Source organism: Oncorhynchus nerka, linkage group LG18, assembly GCF_034236695.1.
Source record: "Oncorhynchus nerka isolate Pitt River linkage group LG18, Oner_Uvic_2.0, whole genome shotgun sequence".
NCBI lineage: Eukaryota > Metazoa > Chordata > Actinopteri > Salmoniformes > Salmonidae > Oncorhynchus > Oncorhynchus nerka.
In genome coordinates this window covers 81,129,714-81,151,726 of record NC_088413.1, presented here as the reverse complement: position 1 = coordinate 81,151,726, position 22,013 = coordinate 81,129,714, and the positions used below count along the sequence as shown (strand labels likewise).

Below are 22,013 nucleotides of genomic sequence, written 5' to 3'. Positions count from 1 at the left end.
CAACAGAGTGTCGCCATTTTCCTCAACAGGGTAGATATTTGTTGAACTTTTGTCAGGCGATTTAACTTGAAAGATCTTTACATTTTCACTATTGGAACCCCATTACAAATAAGGGAAGATTTTGTTTTGAGACAAACTCATTCACTCGTTGGTTATAGTTCATTGGGGAGCGAGGACAAAACACAAAACGGAAACCAAAAACGGTACGAAACCCCTCTTTATTCTGCCTCTACTCCAAACTGTATCATATACACATGGCATGCCACATCAATACAGGAACAATCGATAACACTTAGAATCTGCTCTGAAAAATGGGAGGTAAAAAAAAAAGCAACAGAAAAAAAAAACTAGAGATTAAAAGAAAAGATCCATGTAAAGATTAATCTGTTTCTTTTTGTAGACTTGGGGGGGGGCACGTACTGTAAGTAGATAACAGCTCTGCAGTCTAAGAGGCTAAAGGGGTGAAGTTTCCCCCTAGCTACAGATCTAGAATCAGTTTATCCCCCCCCCCCCCAATCCAAACCTCAACCGTTAGTGGTTGACCCAAGATCAGCGTCTAGGAGGCAACTTCACCTCTAGTGAACCGTGGAACTGCCCTGAAATCAGGTACGAAAGAAATCCAGTCTGTTGTTGATGGGGAAACCAGATTCAGTATTTCAACAAATCTAAGTCTTACAAGACAATGTGCCCCGGACACCAAAAGGAGTGAACTTCAGATCCGTATGAGGGAGAACCAACGTAAGATTTATTTATATATAAAATAAAATAAAGTAGAAATAACCAGAAAAAAACAATTGAAAGTACAACTTTGCACATACAAATGAAAAGGTGGACAACTCTCTTCAAAGAGAGAAAAGTAGCCTTCTCTTAATATTTCCTATCAGTTTTAAAATGGACAGTCTCTAGTGTACACACACTCGGTCCCCTCTCACACACACTTACCTCACATCCCTCCCTCTCACACACTACTCAAAACACACACACACATCACACACTACTCAACACACTTACCTCACATCTCACACTTACCTCACATCCCTCCCTCTCACACACTACTCAAAACACACACACACCTCACACACTACTCAACACACTTACCTCACACACTACTCAACACACACTTACCTCACATCCCTCCCTCTCACACACTACTCAAAACACACACACACATCACACACTACTCAACACACTTACCTCACATCTCATACTTACCTCACATCTCATCTCACACACACTACTCAAACACACACTTACCTCACATCTCACTCTCACACACACAGGTAGAATGGCCAACCAACACATGCAGGTGGTTCTGACTGACTGGTTAGGCTATTAGATCATTAGACCAATCCTCTTCCTGTAGTTCAATAGACCAAGCCCTTCCTCTTCCTGTAGTTCATTAGACCAAGCCCTTCCTATTCCTGTAGTTCTTTAGATCAAGCCCCTCCTCTTCTTGTAGTCCTCCAGGTTGAGAGACCTACGTGGAGCACCGTCCTTCACTGCCAGGGTGTTGGCGCTCACTGACAGAGACTTGGCTTCTGAAACACACACCAGAGGAACAGCATTACTATGACACATCATGTTGTTACAGCTCAGGGTGAAGTTGTCCCTTAGACGCTGACCTTGAATCAGTGTTGCTTCCCCCCTCCCCTCCCCTCACTATGGTTAAGGTTGGGATTCGGGGAGCTGATCCCAGATCTGTACCTCGGGAAAACGTCACGATGGAGGGGCATACTAGAGCGCAGGATCAAGACAGCTAACCGGCCTAAATATTCTGAAATAACTTGAGATTTTTTAGAAAGATAAGCTTGAAATTGTTATTGGCCTAATGGACTCAAACAAACTAGCTTTCTTATTGATAAAAATATATATATATATATAAAAAAATCTGTTAATTCTGATTTATCGAAGTTACCTGGCTAACTAATGATGATAATCTTTCCATTTCAAGACGATTAGATAAATATCTTTATACATGGGGCTCCGATACAATACAGGAACCATAACGTTTAGTTTCAATTGATTAGATAAATATCTTTATACATGGGGCTCCGATACAATACAGGAACCATAACGTTTAGTTTCAATTGATTAGATAAATATCTTTATACAGTCGTAGTCGGAAGACAAAAATATTAATTTCCACAAAGTTTGCTGCTTCAAGTGTCTTCAGATATTTTTTTGTCAGATGTTACTATGGAATCCTGAAGTATCATTACAAGCATTTCGTAAGTGTCAATTAACTTCTGAGCCACATCCTGACCCATTCTTGCATAATCAATGCTTTGTCAGTGTTTTTTTTTTGTTTGCCCACCTGCCTCTTGAGGATTGACTACAAGTTCACAATGGGATTAAGGTCTGGGGGGGTTTCCTGGCCATGGACCTAAAATGTCGATGTTTTGTTCCCCGAGCCACTTAGATATCACTTTTGCCTTATGGCAAGGTGCTCCATCATGCTGGAAAAGGCATTGTTCGTCACCAAACTGTTCCTGGATGGTTGGGAGAAGATGCTCTCGGAGGTGGTGTTGGTACCATTCTTTATTCATGGCTGTGTTCTTTCGCAAAATTGTGAGTGAGCCCACTCCCTTGGCTGAGAAGCAACCCCACACATGAATGGTCCCAGGATGCTTTACTGTTGACATGACACAGGACTGATGGTAGCGCTCACCTCGTCTTCTCCGGATAAGCTTTTTTTCCGGATGCCCCAAACAATCAGAAAGGGGATTCATCAGAGAAAATGACTTTACCCCAGTCCTCAGCAGTCCAATCCCTGTACCTTTTGCAGAATATCAGTCTGTCCCTGATGTTTTTCCTGGAGAGAAGTGGCTTCTTTGCTGCCCTTCTTGACACCAGGCAATTCTCCAAAAGTCTTCGCCTCACTGTGCGTGCAGATGCACTCACACCTGCCTGCTGCCATTCCTGAGCAAGCTCTGTACTGGTGGTGCCCCGATCCCGCAGCTGAATCAACTTTAGGAGACGGTCCTGGCGCTTGCTGGACTTTCTTAGGCGTCCTGAACCCTTATGCACAACAATTGAACCGCTCTCCTTGAAGTTCCTGATTATCCGATAAAATGGTTGATTTAGGTGCAATCTTACTGGCATCCATGCCTGTGAAGCCCTTTTTGTGCAACGCAATGATGAGGTCACGTGTTTCCTTCCAGGTAACCATGGTTGACAGAGGAAGAACAATGATTCCAAGCACCACCCTCCTTTTGAAGCTTCCAGTCTGTTATTCAAACTCAATCAGCATGACAGAGTGATCTCCAGCCTAGTCCGCGTCAACACTTAGCTGTGTTAACAAGAGAATCACTGACATGATGTCAGCTGGTCCTTTTGTGGCAGGGCTGAAATGCAGTGGAAATGTTTTTTGGGGGATTCAGTTCATTTCCATGGCAAAGAGGGACTTCGCAATTCATCCGATCACTCTTCATAGCATTCCGGAGTACATGCAAATTGCCATCATACAAACTGAGGCAGCAGACTTTGTGAATATTAATATTTGTGTCATTCAACTTTTGGCAACGTCTGTACACCTTAGCCAAAGACATTTCAACTCAGTTTTTCACAATTCCTGACATTTAATCCTAGTAAAAATTCCCTGTCTTAGGTCAGTTAGGATCACCACTTTATTTTAAGAATGTGAAATGTCAGAATAATAGTAGAGAATGATTTATTTCAGCTTTTATTTCTTTCATCACATTCCCAGTGGGTCAGAAGTTTACATACACTCAATTAGTATTTGGTAGCATTGCCTTTAAATTGTTTAACTTGGGTCAAATGTTTCGGGTAGCCTTCCACAAGCTTCCAACAATAAGTTGGGTGAATTTTGGCCCATTCCTCCTGACAGAGCTGGTGTAACTGAGTCAGGTTTGTAGGCCTCCTTGCTCATGCTTTTTCAGTTGCACAAACACATTTTCTCATTTCCATTCAAATCTGCTGCTGATGGTCATGACCTCTCTGAGCTGTGGTCACTGATCTACACACAATACCCCATAATGATGTCAAAGTGGAATTAGGTTTTCATTAAATTAATTTTTAAAAATGAAGAAAAAAAAATAACACTGTCTTGAGTCAAGAAGACGCCTAAATAAGTTCAGGAGTAAAAATTATACTTAACAAGTCACAACTAAGTTGGTAGAAAATAGTGCTTTCATCGGAAGGGTTGTGGGTTCGATTCCCACAGGGGGGGGACCAGTATATAAAAATAAAAAAGTATGAAAATGTACTCACTATTGTCTCTCTGGATAAGAGCGTCTGCTAAATGGCATTACATGTATACACTATATACCGTTCAAAAGTTTGGGGTCATTTAGAAATTTACTTGTTTTTGGAGAGAAAAAAAAGCACATTTTTGGTCCATTAAAATAACATCAAATTGATCAGAAATACAGTGTAGACATTAATGTTGTAAATGACTCTTGTAGCTGGAAATGGAAGATTTCTAATGGAATATCTACATAGGTGTACAGGGGCCCATTATCAGCAACCATCACTCCTGTGTTCCAATGGCACGTTGTGTTAGCTAATCCAAGTTGATAATTTTAAAAGGCTAATTGATCATTAGAAAACCCTTTTGCAATTATGTTAGCACAGCTGAAAACTGTTGTGCTAATTAAAGAAGCTATAAAACTGTCCTTCTTTAGACTAGTTGAGTATCTGGAGCATCAGCATTTGTGGGTTTGATTACAGGCTCAAAATGTCAGTCTATTCTTGTTCTGAGAAATGAAGGCTATTCCATGCGAAAAATTGCCAAGAATCTGAAGATCAAATACAAAGCTGTGTACCACTCCCTTCACAGAACAGCACAAACTGGCACTAACCAGAATAGAAAGAGAAGTGGGGAGGCCCCGGTGCACAACTTAGCAAGTACATTTGAAAAAACAGATGCCTCACAAGTCCTCAACTGGCAGCTTCATTAAATAGTACCCCTAAAACACCAGTCTCAACTTCAACAGTAAAGAGGCGACTCCAGGATTCCCTAATCAATCGAAACACAATACCCCATTGTGACGTCACAATACCCCATTGTGACGTCACAATACATCATAATAACAAAGTGAAAACAGGTTCAGAAATGTATGCACATTTATTAAAAATAAAAAACAGAAATACCCTATTTACATAAGTATTCAGACCCTTTACTCAGTACTTTGTTGAAGCACCTTTGGCAGCGATTACAGCCTCGAGTCTTCTTTGGTTTGACGCTACAAGCTTGGCACACCTGTATTTGGGGAGTTTCTCCCCATTCTTCTCTGCAGATCCTCTCAAGCTCTGTCAGGTTGGATGGGGTGTGTCGCTGCACAATTATTTTCAGGTCTCTCCAGAGATGTTCGATTAGGTTCAAGTCCGGGCTCTGGCTGGGCCACTCAAGGACATTGAGACTTATCCTGAAGTTGTCTTGGCTGTGTGCTTGTGTCGTTGTCCCGTTGGAAAGTGAACCTTCGCCCCAGTCTGAGGTACTGAGTAAGCTTTCATCAAGGATCTCTCTGCACTCTCATCTTTCCTTCAATCTAGACTAATCTCCCAGTCCCTGCCGCTGAAAAAACACCCCCAAAGCATGATGCTGCCACCACCATGCTTCATTGTAGGGATGGTGCCAGGTTTCCTCCAGATGTGACGCTTAGTATTCAGGCCAAAGAGTTCAATCTTGGTTTCATCAGATCAGAGAAACTTGTTTCTCATGGTCAGAGTTCTTTAGGTGCTTTTTGGCAAACTCCAAGCAGGCTGTCATGGAGTGCCTTTTACTGAAAAGTGGCCGTCTGGCCAATCTACCATGAAGGTCTGATTGGTGGAGAGCTGCAGAGATGGTTGTCCTTCTGGAAGGTTCTCCCATCTCCTTCCAAACACTGGAGCTCTGTCAGAGTAACCATCGGGTTCTTGGTCACTTCCCTGACCAAGGCCCTTCTCCCCTGATTGCTCAGTTTGGCCAGATGGCCAGCTCTTGGAAGAGTCTTGGTGGTTCCAAACTTCTTCCATTTAACAATGACTGAAGCCACTGTGACCTTGGGGACTGACGCGTATCGATTAATTTTTACATTCCTAATGCTGCTTTGTAGTATACCATATACTTATATATGGTCTAGCAGCACCACTACCGATCCCACACCCCCCTGGAGACGGGGGTTCGACCCGTGAACCCACCACTTTATGCTCGTTACATATGAACTTCACCTGCGTTGGGAACCTGTAGGTCAATCTTGACGTCAAAGTCGTGGACTTTAAAGAGGTCCTCTGATAGGTCGCTGGTGTTCTTAGTAGGGTCGATGACTTTCAGAGCAGCCTGTCCTGCTCCCCTGCCCATCTCAAACTCCAAGTCCATCTCTTTGCCTGACCCTTCTCCGTACTTCTCATTGAGGTGTTGGAGGATAGCTGCATGGACTGAAGGGTCTCTGGCCTGCCAAAACACAAACAGACACACACACAAGTTAATCTGAATATTATAATATTATACAGCATGGCTGCATCCAAAATGGCACCCTACATAGAGACTTACGTTAGACAGAGACAGAGAGCGAGACAGAGAGCGAGACAGAGAGCGAGACAGAGAGCGAGACAGAGAGCGAGACACAGAGCGAGACACAGAGCGAGACACAGAGCGAGACACAGAGCGAGACACAGAGCGAGACACAGAGCGAGACACAGAGCGAGACACTTACGTTAGGACAATATGGTGGAGAGAGAAAGAGAGAGAGACAGACTTACGTTAGACACCATGGTCGGTTTGCACTGCCGTCTAGTAAACGGGTCCATCTGCATCTTGGCATTCTGTCCTTCAGCCTGAAAGAGAAATAGTATATATAATATAGTCATAATAATAATTAAAAATGTAACGTAACAATGAGTCGTAATAAGCAATAGAATATAAATGTACACTGAATAAAAATATAAACTCAACATGTAAAGTGTTGGTCCCATGAGCTGAAATAAAAGATCCCAGAAATGTTCCATATTCGCACAAAAGCTTATTTCTCTCAAATTCTGTGCACAAATGTGTTTACATCCCTGTTAGTGAGCATTTCTCCTTTGTCAAGATAATCCCTCCACCTGACAGGTGTGGCAAATCAAGAAGATCATTAAACAGCACGATCATTACATAGGTGCACCTTGTGCTGGGGACAATAAAATGCCATTCTAAAATGTGCAGTTATGTCACAAAACACAGATGTCTCAAGTTTTGAGGGAGTGTGCAATAACCCAATCTACCTGACAGGTGTGGCAAATCAAGAAGATGATTAAACAGCATGAGCATTACACAGGTGCACCTCAAAATCAAATGTTATTTGTCACATGCGCTGAATACAAACACAGGTATTGTAAGGTTCCTTACAGTGAAATGCTTCCTGTCAAGCCCTTAACCAACAATGCAGTTAAGAAAGTATTTACTCAAATAAACTGAATATAAGAAAAAAAAAAAATAGAACAATAAATAATTAAGACGCAACTATAAAATAGTAGCTAGGGACAAAAGGCCACTAAAATGTGCAGTTTTGTCACACAACACAATGCCACAGAAGTTTCAAGTTGAGGGAGGGTGCAATTGACATGTTGACTGCAGGAATGTCCACCAGAGATGTTGCCAGATCATTGAATGTTCATTTCTCTACCATAAGCCGCCTCCAACGTCATTTTAGAGAATCGAGCAGTACGTCCAACCAGCCTCACAACAGTGTGTATGGCATCGTGTGGGCGAGAGGTTTGCTGATGTCAACGTTGTGAACAGAGGGCCCCATGGTGGTGGTGGGGTTATGGTATGGGCATAAACTACGGACAACGAACACAATTGCATTTTATCGATGGCAATTTGAATGCCCAGAGATACCGTGACGGGATCCTGAGGCCCATTGTCGTGCCATTCATCTGCCGCCATCACCTCATGTTTCAGCAGGATAATGCACGGCTCCATGTCACAAGGATCTGTAGACAATACCTAGAAGCTGAAAATGTCCCAGTTCTTCCATGACCTGCATACTCACCAGACATGGCACCCATTGAGCATGTTTGGGATGCTCTGGATCGACGTGTATCGACAGCGTGTTCCAGTTCCCGCCAATATCCAACAACTTCACACAGTCATTAAAGAGGAGTGGGGACAACATTCCACAGACCACAATCAACAGCCTGATCAACTCTATGTGAAGGAGATGTGTCGCGCTGCATGAGGCAAATGGTCACACCAGATACTGACTGGTTTTCTGATCCACACCCCTACCTTTTATTTTAAAGGTATCTGTGACCAACAGATGCATATCTGTATTCCCAGTCATGTGAAATCCAAAGATTAGGGCCTCATGAATTTATTTTAATTGACTGATTTCCTCATATGAACTGTAACTCAGTAAAATCTTTGAAATTGTTGCATGTTGCGTTTATATTTTTTGTTCAGTATATACGTATATTTAAAACAAAAACAAAACTTTAACGGATTAAAAACATAAATTGCGCTGCGATGACAGATATTTAGTTCAGGTGGAGGCTGGGATACTTACGACTAGAGCCTTCTCAGACTCCACGATGTTCCAGCTACGATTCCTCTGGTTGATGTAGCTGGAGGAGACAGATGGACAGAGAGGTTTAGATACATTCGGAGGAGACAGATGGACAAGAGAGGTTTAGATACATTCGGAGGAGACAGATGGACAGAGAGGTTTAGATACATCCGGAGAAAACAGATGCAAAGTATTCAAACCCCTTGACTTTCTCCACTTTGTTACGTTACAGCCTTATTCTAAAATAATTATTTCATCAATCTACACACAATACACAATAATGACAAAAGTAAAAAACAGTTTTTTTTAGAATGTTGGCAAATTTATAAAAGAAAAATCTCAAACTGAAATTTCACATTTCCATAAACATTCAGACCCTTTACTCAGTACTTTGTTGAAGCACCATAGACAGCGATTACAGCCTCCAGTCTTCTTGGGTATGATGCTACAAGCTTGGCACACCTGTTTTTGGAGAGTTTCTCCCATTCTTCTCTGCAGATCCTTTCAAGCTCTGTCAGGTTGGATGGGGAGCGTCGCTGCACAGCTATTTTCCGGTTTCTCCAGAGATGTTAGATCGGGTTCAAGTCCAGACTCTGGCTGGGCCACTCAAGGACATTCAGAGACTTGTCCCGAAGCCACTCCTGCGTTGTCTTGTCTGTGTGCTTAGGGTCGTTTCTTGTTGGAAAGTGAAGCGTCGCCCCAGTCGGAGGTCCTGAGCAAGTTTTCAAGAATCTCTCTGCACTTTGCTCCGTTCATCTTTCCCTCAATGCTGACTAGTCTCCAAGTCCCTGCCGCTGAAAAACATCCCACAGCATGATGCCACCACCACTATGCTTCACCGTAGGGATGGTGCCAGGTTTCCACTCCAGACGTGACGCTTTGCATTCAGGCCAAAGAGCTCAATCTTGGTTTCATCAGATCAGAGAATCTTGTTGCTCATGGTCTGAGAGTCTTTAGGGGCCTTTTGGCAAACTCCAAGCGGGCTGTCATGTGTCTTTTACTGAGAAGTGACTTCCGTTCGGCCACTCTACTATAAAGGCCTGATTGGTGGAGTGCTGCAGAGATGGTTGTCCTTCTGGAATGTTCTCCCATCTCCAAAGAGGAACCCTCTGTCAGAGAGACCATCAGGTTCTTGGTCACCTCCCTGATCAAGACCCTTCTCCCCCGATTGCGCAGTTTGGCCGGGCGGCCAGCTCTAGGAAGGGTCTTGGTGGTTCCAAACTTCTTCCATTTAAGAATGATGGAGTCCACTGTTCTTGGGGACCTTCAATGCTGCAGACATTTGTTTGGTATCCTTCCCCAGATCTGTGCCTCGACACAATCCTGTCTCGGAGCTCTACGGACAATTATTTCGACCTCATGGTTTGGTATTTGCTCTGACATGCACTGTTAACTGTGGGACCTTAAATAGACAGCTGTGCACCTTTCCAAATCATGTACAATCAATTGAATTTACCACAGGTGGATTCCAATCAAGTTGTATAAACATCTCAGGGATGATCAATGGAAACAGGATGCACCAGAGCTCAATTTCGAATCTCATAGCAAAGGGTCTGAATACTTATGTAAATAAGGTATCTTTTATTTGTAATAAATGCACAAACGGGGTATTGTGATGTCATTATGGGGTATTGTGATGTCATTATGGGGTATTGTGTGATGAGTTTGATATTCCTTTAAAATATAGGTTCTTATTCTGGTGACATGGTGATCGATGCTTGGCTGCCGTTGAACAAATATTCTCGTTCTTATCCATCTCATCATATAGGCTAGCAGCGCCGCACCGGTTGTTGTAAAACAGATTAAAGGGATAATCACTGCGCCAGTAAGCAGTTAGCGCCAGTAAGCAGTTAGCGCAGTAAGCAGTTAGCGCCAGTAAGCAGTTAGCGCCAGTAAGCAGTTAGCGCCAGTAAGCAGTTAGCGCCAGTAAGCGCAGTTAGCGCCAGTAAGCAGTTAGCGCCAGTTAGCAGTTAGCGCCAGTTAGCAGTTAGCGCCAGTTAGCAGTTAGCGCCAGTTAGCAGTTAGCGCCAGTTAGCAGTTAGCGCCAGTTAGCTCCAGAAACGACCTTCAAACTGCACGCAGAGACATAAAATAGTATCCACGAGTTCAATCTGACTCCGGGTAAGTTGCAAAATTGCCTAAAAATGTTGAAAATATCCCGTTTAACGTGTTGTGAGGATGACATTTACATTTAATTCAATGTTTCTTCACTTTAAAAAAATGTTCCATTGGATCTTACTATACAAACATTGCTAGCTCCGTTTCACAAGCGATGCACTTCTACTCAGGTCGTTGTACGAACAGTTTTAAAATCGAAGACGCTAAAACAAGTGAAGTTCATTATAATAAAAAATCTAATATGATTATTGTGTTCACCTGATGGCAGAGATGTTTTTGGTCCTCTGTCTGTCCAGATGCTCGGCCCTCTCCTCCAACTCATTCAGCTGGTCCTGGATCTCTTTGGCTCGGTCTCCTTCTCCACTCTCCTCAGCCATGGCCTGGAGGAAGACACAAGTCAAGTTGTCATGCAACAGGATACACATGGTAGGCAGGACAATGAAATGCTGACCTGCAGGTTCAAGGTGGACACCACATGAACAATAAATGGAATCAGAAAATAAAACTCTGTGGAATCAACAGAGTGTACACACACACACACACACACACACACACACACACACACCGTACACACACACACCGTACACACACACACCGTACACACACACACGCACACACACCACACACACACACACACGTACACACACACACACCGCACACACACACGTACACACAGCGTACACACACACCGTACCCAGGAGATGTTCATTTATCTACCTTATCTTTGAGTAGTGATGTTTTCTTCATGGCGTAGTTGGAAGGAGCCTTTCTGAATCTGTCTTTCTCTTTAACAATCTGTGGATCAACAAACAAGGTCAAAGTTCAACACTGTAATGAACATCATTAATACGGCACTGAATAGGTATGACCGGGAAATAAGCCTGAACAAATGAGACCAATATTACATCCCCAATGGCACCCTATCCCCTATATAGAGCACTACTTTAGACCAGAGCCCTATAGAACCCTGTCCCCTATATAGTGCACTACTTTAGACCAGAGCCCTATTCCCTATATAGTACACTACTTTAAACCAGAGGTCTATGGGCCCTACAAACACACAATAAGTTAGTCCTCGGGGTCCAGTCAGAGGAGTTTACCTGAAGACAGCCAGGCAGGAGCCCAATGAAGCTACTATAAGGGTCCTGGTCTAAAGTAGTGCACTATATAGGGAATAGGGTCCTGGTCTAAAGTAGTGCACTATATAGGGAATAGGGTCCTGGTCTAAAGTAGTGCACTATATAGGGAATAGGGCTCTGGTCTAAAGTAGTGCACTATATAGGGAATAGGGCTCTGGTCTAAAGTAGTGCACTATATAGGGAATAGGGCTCTGGTCTAAAGTAGTGCACTATATAGGGAATAGGGTCCTGGTCTAAAGTAGTGCACTATATAGGGAATAGGGCCCTGTTCTAAAGTAGTGCACTATATAGGGAATAGGGCTCTGGTCTAAAGTAGTGCACTATATAGGGAATAGGGTCCCTGGTCTAAAGTAGTGCACTATATAGGGAATAGGGCCCTGTTCTAAAGTAGTGCACTATATAGGGAATAGGGTCCCTGGTCTAAAGTAGTGCACTATATAGGGAATAGGGCTCTGGTCTAAAGTAGTGCACTATATAGGGAATAGGGTCCTGTTCTAAAGTAGTGCACTATATAGGGAATAGGGTCCCTGGTCTAAAGTAGTGCACTCTATAGGGAATAGGGCCCTGTTCTAAAGTAGTGCACTATATAGGGAATAGGGTCCCTGGTCTAAAGTAGTGCACTATATAGGGAATAGGGCTCTGGTCTAAAGTAGTGCACTATATAGGGAATAGGGTCCTGGTCTAAAGTAGTGCACTATATAGGGAATAGGGCTCTGGTCTAAAGTAGTGCACTATATAGGGAATAGGGCTCTGGTCTAAAGTAGTGCACTATATAGGGAAATAAGGTGATATTTGAGACGGACAGATACTTACGTCCTCGATGTCTTTGTCGTTGAATTTGTAGTTACAAGCCTCTTTGATGGCCTGCTCCTTCTTATTGACCTCATCTAGAGTGGGAACCTGCATACTGGCTACGATCATCTGTAGACAGAGGGAAAAACATCAAGAGACTCTGCTCTCCGACAGGCCCGACGTAACCCGGTATAACAGAACCCTGCTTCTCCACGAGACACCCATCCAAGATGCACAACATTCATCTTTCCCAGTCACTTTGGATATTCCCTGGTCTATTGTTACAAATCTTGCTGTCTACCAGGAGGAAGAGTTCAAGCAACCATGCTCCTCTATCCACAATCAGCATGTTCCCTCTGGTACTTCCTCAAGTCAACCATCCAACCAACCAGAAATCTCAATTTCCCACTTCCTCAAGTCAACCATCCAATCAGCATGCTCCTTCCAGTCAACTCACCGCCTCCTTCCACTTCATGAACTCGTTTTCTGTGAACTCCTGATTGGACACAAACTCCAGTCTGAAGACTCGGGTATCACCACCATGCCTAGAGGAGAGAGATTATGGGACAGGGCACAGAGAAACCGTCACAGACGAAGAGACAGAAATAGTGAAATGGGAAGAGAGGAGGAGAGAAAGAGAGGAGGAGGAGAAAGAAAGAGAAACAGGAAGAGGAGAGAGAAACAGGAAGAAGAAGTAGCAGGTAAGAGGAGAGAGATACAGGAAGAGGAGGTGGAGAGAAACAGGAAGAGGTGGAGAGAAACAGGAAGAGGTGGAGAGAAACAGGAAGAGGAGGTGGAGAGAAACAGGAAGAAGAGAAGCCAAGGGTAGTAGCAGGTAAGAGGAGAGAGATACAGGAAGAGGAGGTGGAGAGAAACAGGAAGAGGTGGAGAGAAACAGGAAGAGGAGGTGGAGAGAAACAGGAAGAAGAGAAGCCAAGGGTAGTAGCAGGTAAGAGGAGAGAGATACAGGAAGAGGAGGTGGAGAGAAACAGGAAGAGGTGGAGAGAAACAGGAAGAGGTGGAGAGAAACAGGAAGAGGAGGTGGAGAGAAACAGGAAGAAGAGAAGCCAAGGGTAGTAGCAGGTAAGAGGAGAGAGATACAGGAAGAGGAGGTGGAGAGAAACAGGAAGAGGTGGAAAAACAGGAAGAAGGTGGAGAGAAACAGGAAGAAGAAAGCCAAGGGTAGTAGCAGGTAAGAGGAGAGAGATACAGGAAGAGGAGGTGGAGAGAAGAAACAGGAAGAGGTGGAGAGAAACAGGAAGAGGAGGTGGAGAGAAACAGGAAGAAGAAGCCAAGGGTAGTAGCAGGTAAGAGGAGAGAGATACAGGAAGAGGAGGTGGAGAGAAACAGGAAGAGGTGGAGAGAAACAGGAAGAGGAGGTGGAGAGAAACAGGAAGAAGAGAAGCCAAGGATAGTAGCAGGTAAGAGGAGAGAGAAACAGGAAGAAGAGAAGCCAAGGGTAGTAGCAGGTAAGAGGCGAGTAGTTTTAAATGAAGGATGTCGTACTGTAACTGTAGTCCTTTGTTCGTCCGGGTCGTTCCCAACTGGTACACTTTAGCGGTCTCTACCACGTCAACTATTTCAGCCACCTTATCACAGGGAATTACAAGAAATACTCATTATTCAACAGAGCGGAGTTAAATAGGAATAAGTTTCCCAGACACGGAGATTCACCATTGAGCAGGATTTTCAGTCTAGGACCAGTTTTAAACATGCACTCAAGCTATTAAAAAATAATAATAATAATAATTAAATAACTTTTACTGGTGTAAATAATATCCCCGAATTAATACAGTAATGTACACACACATAAGGGTAAAGAAAATATGTTTTGACCAAAATAGTTTTTTTTTTGGTTTTAGTTTTTTTGACACAATTGCAAACTTCAAGGAGTAGTAGGCCGGTGCCCTCTTGATGTCATCAGCCTCCATCTTGCCTGAGGAACAAAAGAGGAGCAATAGAGAACTAACGAGGAAGCCTCCCCCCCACCCCCATGCCATGTGGATACCTGGACCACCTATTGAGATGTGCCTTTTGTTCAGTAAATCAGCTGATAAATGAGGTGAAAAAGGAGAGTGGGGAGAGTGGGGAGAGTGGGGAGAGTGGGACTTTAAATCTGTCTCAGGGGAAACAGCTCCAATAAACGCATCTGGTTACCCTGTAAACTGGTTTGCTACTACTGTTCCCGATGCCGATCCGTACGAAGCAGCCGCTGACGGTCTTCTGGAAGAACGGCATGTGACACCAGCGCTCCAGTTTGTGGCGAGACAGACGGACGCGGTTCAGCTCGTCTGGCAGCGACACGGGCTGAGATTTGGGTGGCGTCTCCTCTTTCCTGAAAACATCCCGAGACAGAAAACATAGAAACATTGGTCACTGATCGTTGGTCAAGCAGAAAGGTTTCAAATAGATTAAATAATTAAATTAAAAGTTACAAGGTTACTGAAATGGGATTTCTTAGACCAACTAAATCTTAAAGACCAAATTCAACATAAAGTAATATATACCTATTAAGGAACTACTAATTTGCAGTGTTTAACATTGAGCTCCTACCAGGAACACTTGAATAAAAGATATTAAAAAATAAACCCACAGCTGATGGATAGATACTCACTCTTCGTCTTCGGAATAAGATGAAGAGCGTGAACTGCGATCGCTCTTTACTGAGGATTTGTCTTCATCCTCCTCCTCTTCCTCCTCCTCGTCGTCAGAGTACACCTCGCTGGTCTTCAGGGGCTGCCGTTTCGCCAGGAGCTCCGCTGTCCTCGTTTTCTTCTTCTCTCTCTCCGCTTTCAGTTCCTCCATGGCCTGAGACTTTTTATCCAGCTTCTCGTCCCGTTTAGTTCTCCTCTCCTTGTTGTGGGACATAACCTACAGAGGAATGTAGTCACAATGTACAATGTACCTGTAAGGACTATGGAACACAATGTGGTGTGTTGTTAAAAAATATACAGCACATTGGGAAAGTATTTAAAATGACTTTTTTCCACATTGTGTTACATTACAGCCTAATTCTAAAAGGGATTAAATAATTTTTTCCCCCTCATCAATCTACACACAATACCCCATAATGGCATCACAATACCCCATAATGACATCACAATACCCCATAATGACATCACAATACCCCATAATGGCATCACAATACCCCATAATGGCATCACAATACCCCATAATGGCATCACAATACCCCATAATGACATCACAATACCCCATAATGACATCACAATACCCCATAATGACATCACAATACCCCATAATGACATCACAATACCCCATAATGGCATCACAATACCCCATAATGACATCACAATACCCCATAATGGCATCACAATACCCCGTCTGCTAAATGACTTAAATGTAAATGTAAATAGCTTATTTACATAAGTATACAGACCCTTTGCTATGAGACTTAAAATTTAGCTCAGGTTCCTGGTTCCATTGATCATCCTTGAGATGTTTCTACAACTTGATTGGAGTTCATCTGTGGTAAATGCAATTGATTGGACATGATTTGGAAAGGCACACAGCTGTCTATATAAGGTCCCACAGATGACATGGTTTGGTTTTTTGTGCTCTGAAATAATTGTGTCGAGGCACAGATCTGGGGAAGACTACCAACAAATTTCTGCCGCATTGAAGTTCCCCAAGAACACAGTGGCCTCCATCATTGTTAAATGGAAGAAGTTTGGAACCACCAAGACTCTTCCTAGAGCTGGCAGCCCGGCCAAACTGAGCAATCAGGGGAGAAGAAGCTTGGTAAGGGAGGTGACCAAGAACCCGATAGTCACTCTGACAGAGCTTCAGAGTTCCTCTGTGGAGATGGGAGAAACTTCCAGAAGGACAACCATCTCTGCAGCATTCCACCAATCAGGCCTTTATGGTAGAGTGGCCAGATTGAAGCCACTTCTCAGTAAAAGGCACATTACAGTCCGCTTAGAGTTTGCCGAAAGGCACATAAAGACTCTCAGACCATGAGAAACAAGATTCTCTGGTCTGATGAAACCAAGATTGAACTCCTTGGCCTGAATGCCAAGTATCATGTCAGGAGGAAACCTGGCACCATCCCTACGGTGAAGCATGGTGGTGGTGGCAGCATCATCATGCTGTGGGGGATGTTTTTCAGCGGCAGGGACTGGGAGACAAGTCGGGATCGAGGGAAAGATGAACAGAGCAAAGTACAGAGAGAGATCCTTGTTGAAAACCTGCTCCAGAGCACTCAGGACCTCAGACTGGGGCGAAGGTTCACCTTCCAACAGACGAATGACCCTAAGCACACAGCCAAGACAAAGCAGGAGTGGCTTCGGGACAAGTCTCTGAATGTCCTTGAGTTGCCCAGCCTTGAACCCAATCGAACATCTCTGAAGAGACCTGAAAATAGCTGTGCAGCGATGCTCCCCATCCAACCTGACAGAGCTTGAGAGGATCTGCAGAGAAGAATGGAAGAAACTCCCCAAATACAGGTGTGCCAAGCTTGTAGCGTCAGACCCAAGAAGAGTTGAGACTGTAATCGCTGCCAAAGGTGCTTCAACAAAGTACTGAGTAAAAGGTCTGAATACTTATGCAAATTTGATATTTCTAAAAAACAGTTTTTGCTTGGTCATTATGGGGCATTGTGATGTCATTATGGGGCATTGTGTGTAGATTGCTGAGTAACAAACAATGTAATCCATTTTAGAATAAGGCTGTAATGTAACAAAATGTGAAAAAAGTCAAGGGGTCTGAATACTTTCCAAATGCACTATACTTTCACACATGTGCTGCTGCTAATATGTTCTTTATTTTACTCTTATTATTATCTATCCTGATGACTAGTCACTTTACCCTGCCTTCATGTACATATCTACCTCAAATACCTTATTATTATCTATCCTGATGACTAGTCACTTTACCCTGCCTTCATGTACATATCTACCTCAATACCTTATTATGATCTATCCTGATGTCTAGTCACTTTACCCTGCCTTCATGTACATATCTACCTCAAATACCTTATTATTATCTATCCTGATGCCTTGTCACTTTACCCTGCCTTCATGTACATATCTACCTCAAATACCTTATTATCTATCCTGATGTCACTTTACCCTGCCTTCATGTACATATCTACCTCAAATACCTTATTATCTATCCTGATGTCACTTTACCCTGCCTTCATGTACATATCTACCTCAAATACCTTATTATCTATCCTGATGTCACTTTACCTTGCCTTCATGTACATATCTACCTCAATACGTCGTACTCCTGCACAAAGAGTCTTTAGAAATGTTTTCAGAAGATAAACTCACCACCTGCAGGTCCTGATGAGTCCGGTCTTCATGATGACCGGATGATCTCTCTCGTTTCTTCCGTTCTTCCTCATCCTTCTTCTTCTTCTCTTCTTTCTCCTTCTTCTTCTTCTCTTCTTTCTCCTTCTTCTTCGCAGTCTTCAGTTTCTTTTTAATTTCAAATCTGATACAGAAGATGTTCGATTATTATTATACATAGCAATACATCAAGATATACATAGCAATACATCAAGATATACATAGCAATACATCAAGATATACATAGCAATACATCAAGATATACATAGCAATACATCAAGATATACATAGCAATACATCAAGATATACATAGCAATACATCAAGATATACATAGCAATACATCAAGATATACATAGCAATACATCAAGATATACATAGCAATACATCAAGATATACATAGCAATACATCAAATACATTAATATCATCCTGATGTCACTTTACATCAAGATATACATAGCAATACATCAAGATATACATAGCAATACATCCTGATATACATAGCAATACATCAAGATATACCTTCATACATCAAGATATACATCAATACGTCAAGATATACATAGCAATACAAAGATATACTTTAGAAATGTTTCAAGATAGATAAATACACCTCAAGATATACATGAATACATCAAGATATACATAGAATACATCAAGATATACATAGCAATTCTTCCGATTACATCAATACATCAAGATATACATAGCAATACATCAAGATATACATAGCAATACATCAAGATATACATAGCAATACATCAAGATATACATAGCAATACATCAAGATATACATAGCAATACATCAAGATATACATAGCAATACATCAAGATATACATAGCAATATATCAAGATATACATAGCAATATATCAAGATATACATAGCAATACATCAAGATATACATAGCAATACATCAAGATAGTCATTCACTTAAAAAAATAAAATAAAAATTCTCCCTGTTTTCTAAAATTATATATATTTTTATTTAATTTAACTAGGCAAGTCGGTTAAGAATATATTTCTTATTTACAATGACGGCCTACACCGGCCAAACCCGAGCAACGCTGGGCCAATTGTGCGCCGCCCTAAGGGACTCCCAATTACAGCTCCATTGGTGATAGAGCATGGATTCGAACCAGGGTGTCTGTAGCACTGACGCCTCTAGCACTGAGATGCAGTGCCTTAGACCACTGTGCCACTTGGGAGCCCTCTCACAATCTACTGATCAGGCAATTAGGATAATCACAGGGATTTTCTCTCTCCCTCTCCCTCTCCTCCCTCCCCCCCCCCTCCCTCCCTCCCTCCAAAAATATCAACGTAACATGCAACAATTTCAAATATGTTACCGAGTTACTGCTCATATAAGAAAATCTGTCAATTGAAATAAATTCATTAGGCCCTAATCTATGGATTTCACATGACTGGGAACACAGATATGCATCTGTAGGTCACAGAAACCTTTAAATAATTGTAGGGTCGTGGTGAATGAATAACGAGTCTCAGCCCGACGACAGTCTCAACTCTCCTGCCCGACGACAGTCTGTCACAACTCTCCTGCTCATCCTAGTCTCACCTTATATTCTTCATATGAATAAATGAACGCGGCTCTGTACTCAAAGGATCACTTTTGCTTCTTAGTCCAGGACTAGGCTAAAATTTGCATCCAGGAAACTGTCCCTTATAGTTCCAACTTCCTGAAGTAGACTTACCTCCTCTTGAGCACCTCCCTCTTCTCTATCCTATTGAAGAGCTCCTGCTCCCTCTCCTTCTCCGTCATCTGCTCCAGCCGAGCCCTGTCCTCCTCGTCTCCCATCAGGTCCTCTCCGTAGTCGTCCCTGAAGACATCGTCCTCCGACGAGGAGTCTGAGCTGGAGGCAGAGCTGTTGCTCTCGGAGTCAGACACCTCACCTGGAGGAAGAGACCATTACATAATAAGAAACCCAAGAGAGATGTTTATCTCAATGTGTCTTTCTGTGATTCCACGTCTCCGATCACCTGGAAGAGACCATTACATGGTGTTAGTTAGCATTATTAGCATTATTAGTTGGTAGATATGCAAGAATCATAATGGTCAAATAAACCACTGGCAGCAATCAACAACTCTTGGGGTCTATCTCAATTAGTCTTTCAAAGATTCCTTGCATCCCATCTCCTTCTCAAGTGTATATAGAATGAGAAGATCCAAGGTCTCTCCCCTCGGGTCATCCTCTCCAATGTGTTTTTAGAAGGAGCCAAGGAGAGAGGATGAGAAGTATAGAGGAAAGATGGAGGGAGGGGGTGAGCCCGGGGTTTCAGGACAACGTACCCTCCTCAGGGGCAGAACTGTCAGCTGAACTGTCTCCACCAGAACTCCCGGACGATGCAGCTTTATGTGCCTTCTTCTTCGCGGCCTCTTTCTTCTTCTCTGTTGTTGTCGGTTTCCCTGGCTTAACTTTCTTCTTGACTTTAGGACCACCGGCGGTCCACTAAGTGAAAACAACATACACAGAAAAATCAGTAAACACAATGTTGTCACATGGAGCATCAAGGACTGTATAAAAAATATAGTGATAATAACATGACTCTTTCATGCCACCTAGTGTAAGGGCTGGTTTCCTGGACCCAGGTCAAGCCTAGTCAGGGACTAAAACATTTTTCTAAAAAAAGATCCTCAGTTGAGCATGCTTCTTAGTACAGGAAACCAGCCCTAAGGAGATCAACATAGACATAGAGAGGAGATTCATACCTCATCGTCGCTGTCTGATGTCTCCGAGTCTGACGAGGCTGCAGGCTTACTGACTGGCTGGTCATCCTGTTGGTTATCCTGCTGGTCATCCGAGTCCACCCTCTTCCTCTTGGTGGCCAGAGACAGAAGCTCCTGGGGACCACAGGGTGAGAGACAGAGGTGAGTGCCTGAACTCCTGATACAGCATATCAAACAGACAAAGTGGAGAAGCTGACATCCTATTATAAAAACAGGTGTTAACAGTTAATATGGATTGAGACGGAAGCGCCTGGGTGCCACAGGGTGGGAGGGGTAAGTTTAAAGCATGGGTGATTGTGTCTGAAAAGGCTTACACAGTGATAAGACAAAATGGGAAGGTAGAATTAGTGGAGGAGCTTACATCCTGTAAAACATATATATATTTTCAATAGTTAATATGGATTGACTTATACAGGATGAATTCTGTATGGCCTGCTCAGAGGACAGCAGAACAGGTAAATGTTACATTTTTGTTGACTAAACCTTTACAGTATATTTAGAGGCTGTTGCATGTGTGGAAGCATAGTAGTACTATAGTTTATCAGTCACTCGCTTTTATCATGTAGTCTTATTTTACAGTGAGAAACTTAAATGATTCTATTTTAATATGGTGCTGTGTAACAGAAATAATATATATATATATATATATATATATATGAGCCATCATTGGGTAATATACCTCCCTGTTGAAGCTCGTGTCAACGTTTAACTGTATGTTTACCAAAACAAAATGTAATCAACAGGCCGAAATGTTGCTAGTTACCTAACTAAATTACTATCAGGAGGTATAATAGCAAAGATAGCAAATTACCACCTTCACTGCTACATGTAAGGCTATGCTAAATCTACGAGTGACATGTCTTTATAGCAACACCACTGGCTGTACAGAAACGGGACAGTCTATCGGACGCTAGCTGGTTAGCTAACATTAGCTAACTGTGTGTCAACATTTAACTTCAGCTGCGCCCCTTCGGGTCATGCAGAAAGATTGCGTTATAAATCCGTAGGTCACTGTATTATTTGATTAGCAAATTATCACAGATTATTGTCGTTGCCACATGATACTATAAACTGGAATTGAATAAAGCCAATAAAACGTCAGGCCTATGGCGCGGTGTTTTCCTCCAAAACTCCTAGGCACAGCTAACATTACCTAGGTTGTCAACACCGAGCGGAAAAACCCCCCACATAGAAACCTCCTTACTTCATCTAAATTATCATCACTGGCGCTGTCTTCAGAGTCAGAGTCGATAACGACTCGACCTTTCCGTTTCTTTACATTCACCATGATTAAAGCTTTATGTTTCGTCTGTGGTGGCTGTTGAACTAAAACTCCGCAGTCCTCCACAACGGGCCGATATACAACTGAACATTGTCGCAACGACTAGAGAACAAGCGGAACTGAAAATCACCGGCAGTGATTTC

General features: G+C 42.8%; 1 protein-coding gene across 2 annotated transcripts; it reads right to left on the bottom strand.

The window, feature by feature from the left end:
• Positions 1-199: 199 nt before the first annotated feature.
• LOC115124951 (RNA polymerase-associated protein RTF1 homolog) lies at positions 200-21,991 on the bottom strand. 2 transcript variants are annotated; one of them, XM_065004401.1, is made up of 16 exons: positions 21,793-21,991; positions 20,571-20,702; positions 20,151-20,310; positions 19,555-19,753; positions 17,830-17,989; positions 15,150-15,406; positions 14,693-14,870; positions 14,042-14,124; positions 12,993-13,080; positions 12,557-12,664; positions 11,322-11,399; positions 10,863-10,984; positions 8,487-8,544; positions 6,703-6,777; positions 6,172-6,394; positions 200-1,538 (listed from the first exon to the last, which is right to left on the bottom strand). In XM_065004401.1, exons 1-16 carry the CDS (start codon positions 21,874-21,876, stop codon positions 1,432-1,434), a joined length of 2,112 nt encoding a protein of 703 aa, XP_064860473.1. In that variant the 5' UTR covers positions 21,877-21,991; the 3' UTR covers positions 200-1,431. The 2 variants fall into 2 exon arrangements, with proteins under 2 accessions (XP_064860473.1, XP_029510316.1); XM_029654456.2 differs by having other exon boundaries at positions 17,827-17,989; positions 21,793-21,990.
• Positions 21,992-22,013: the final 22 nt, after the last annotated feature.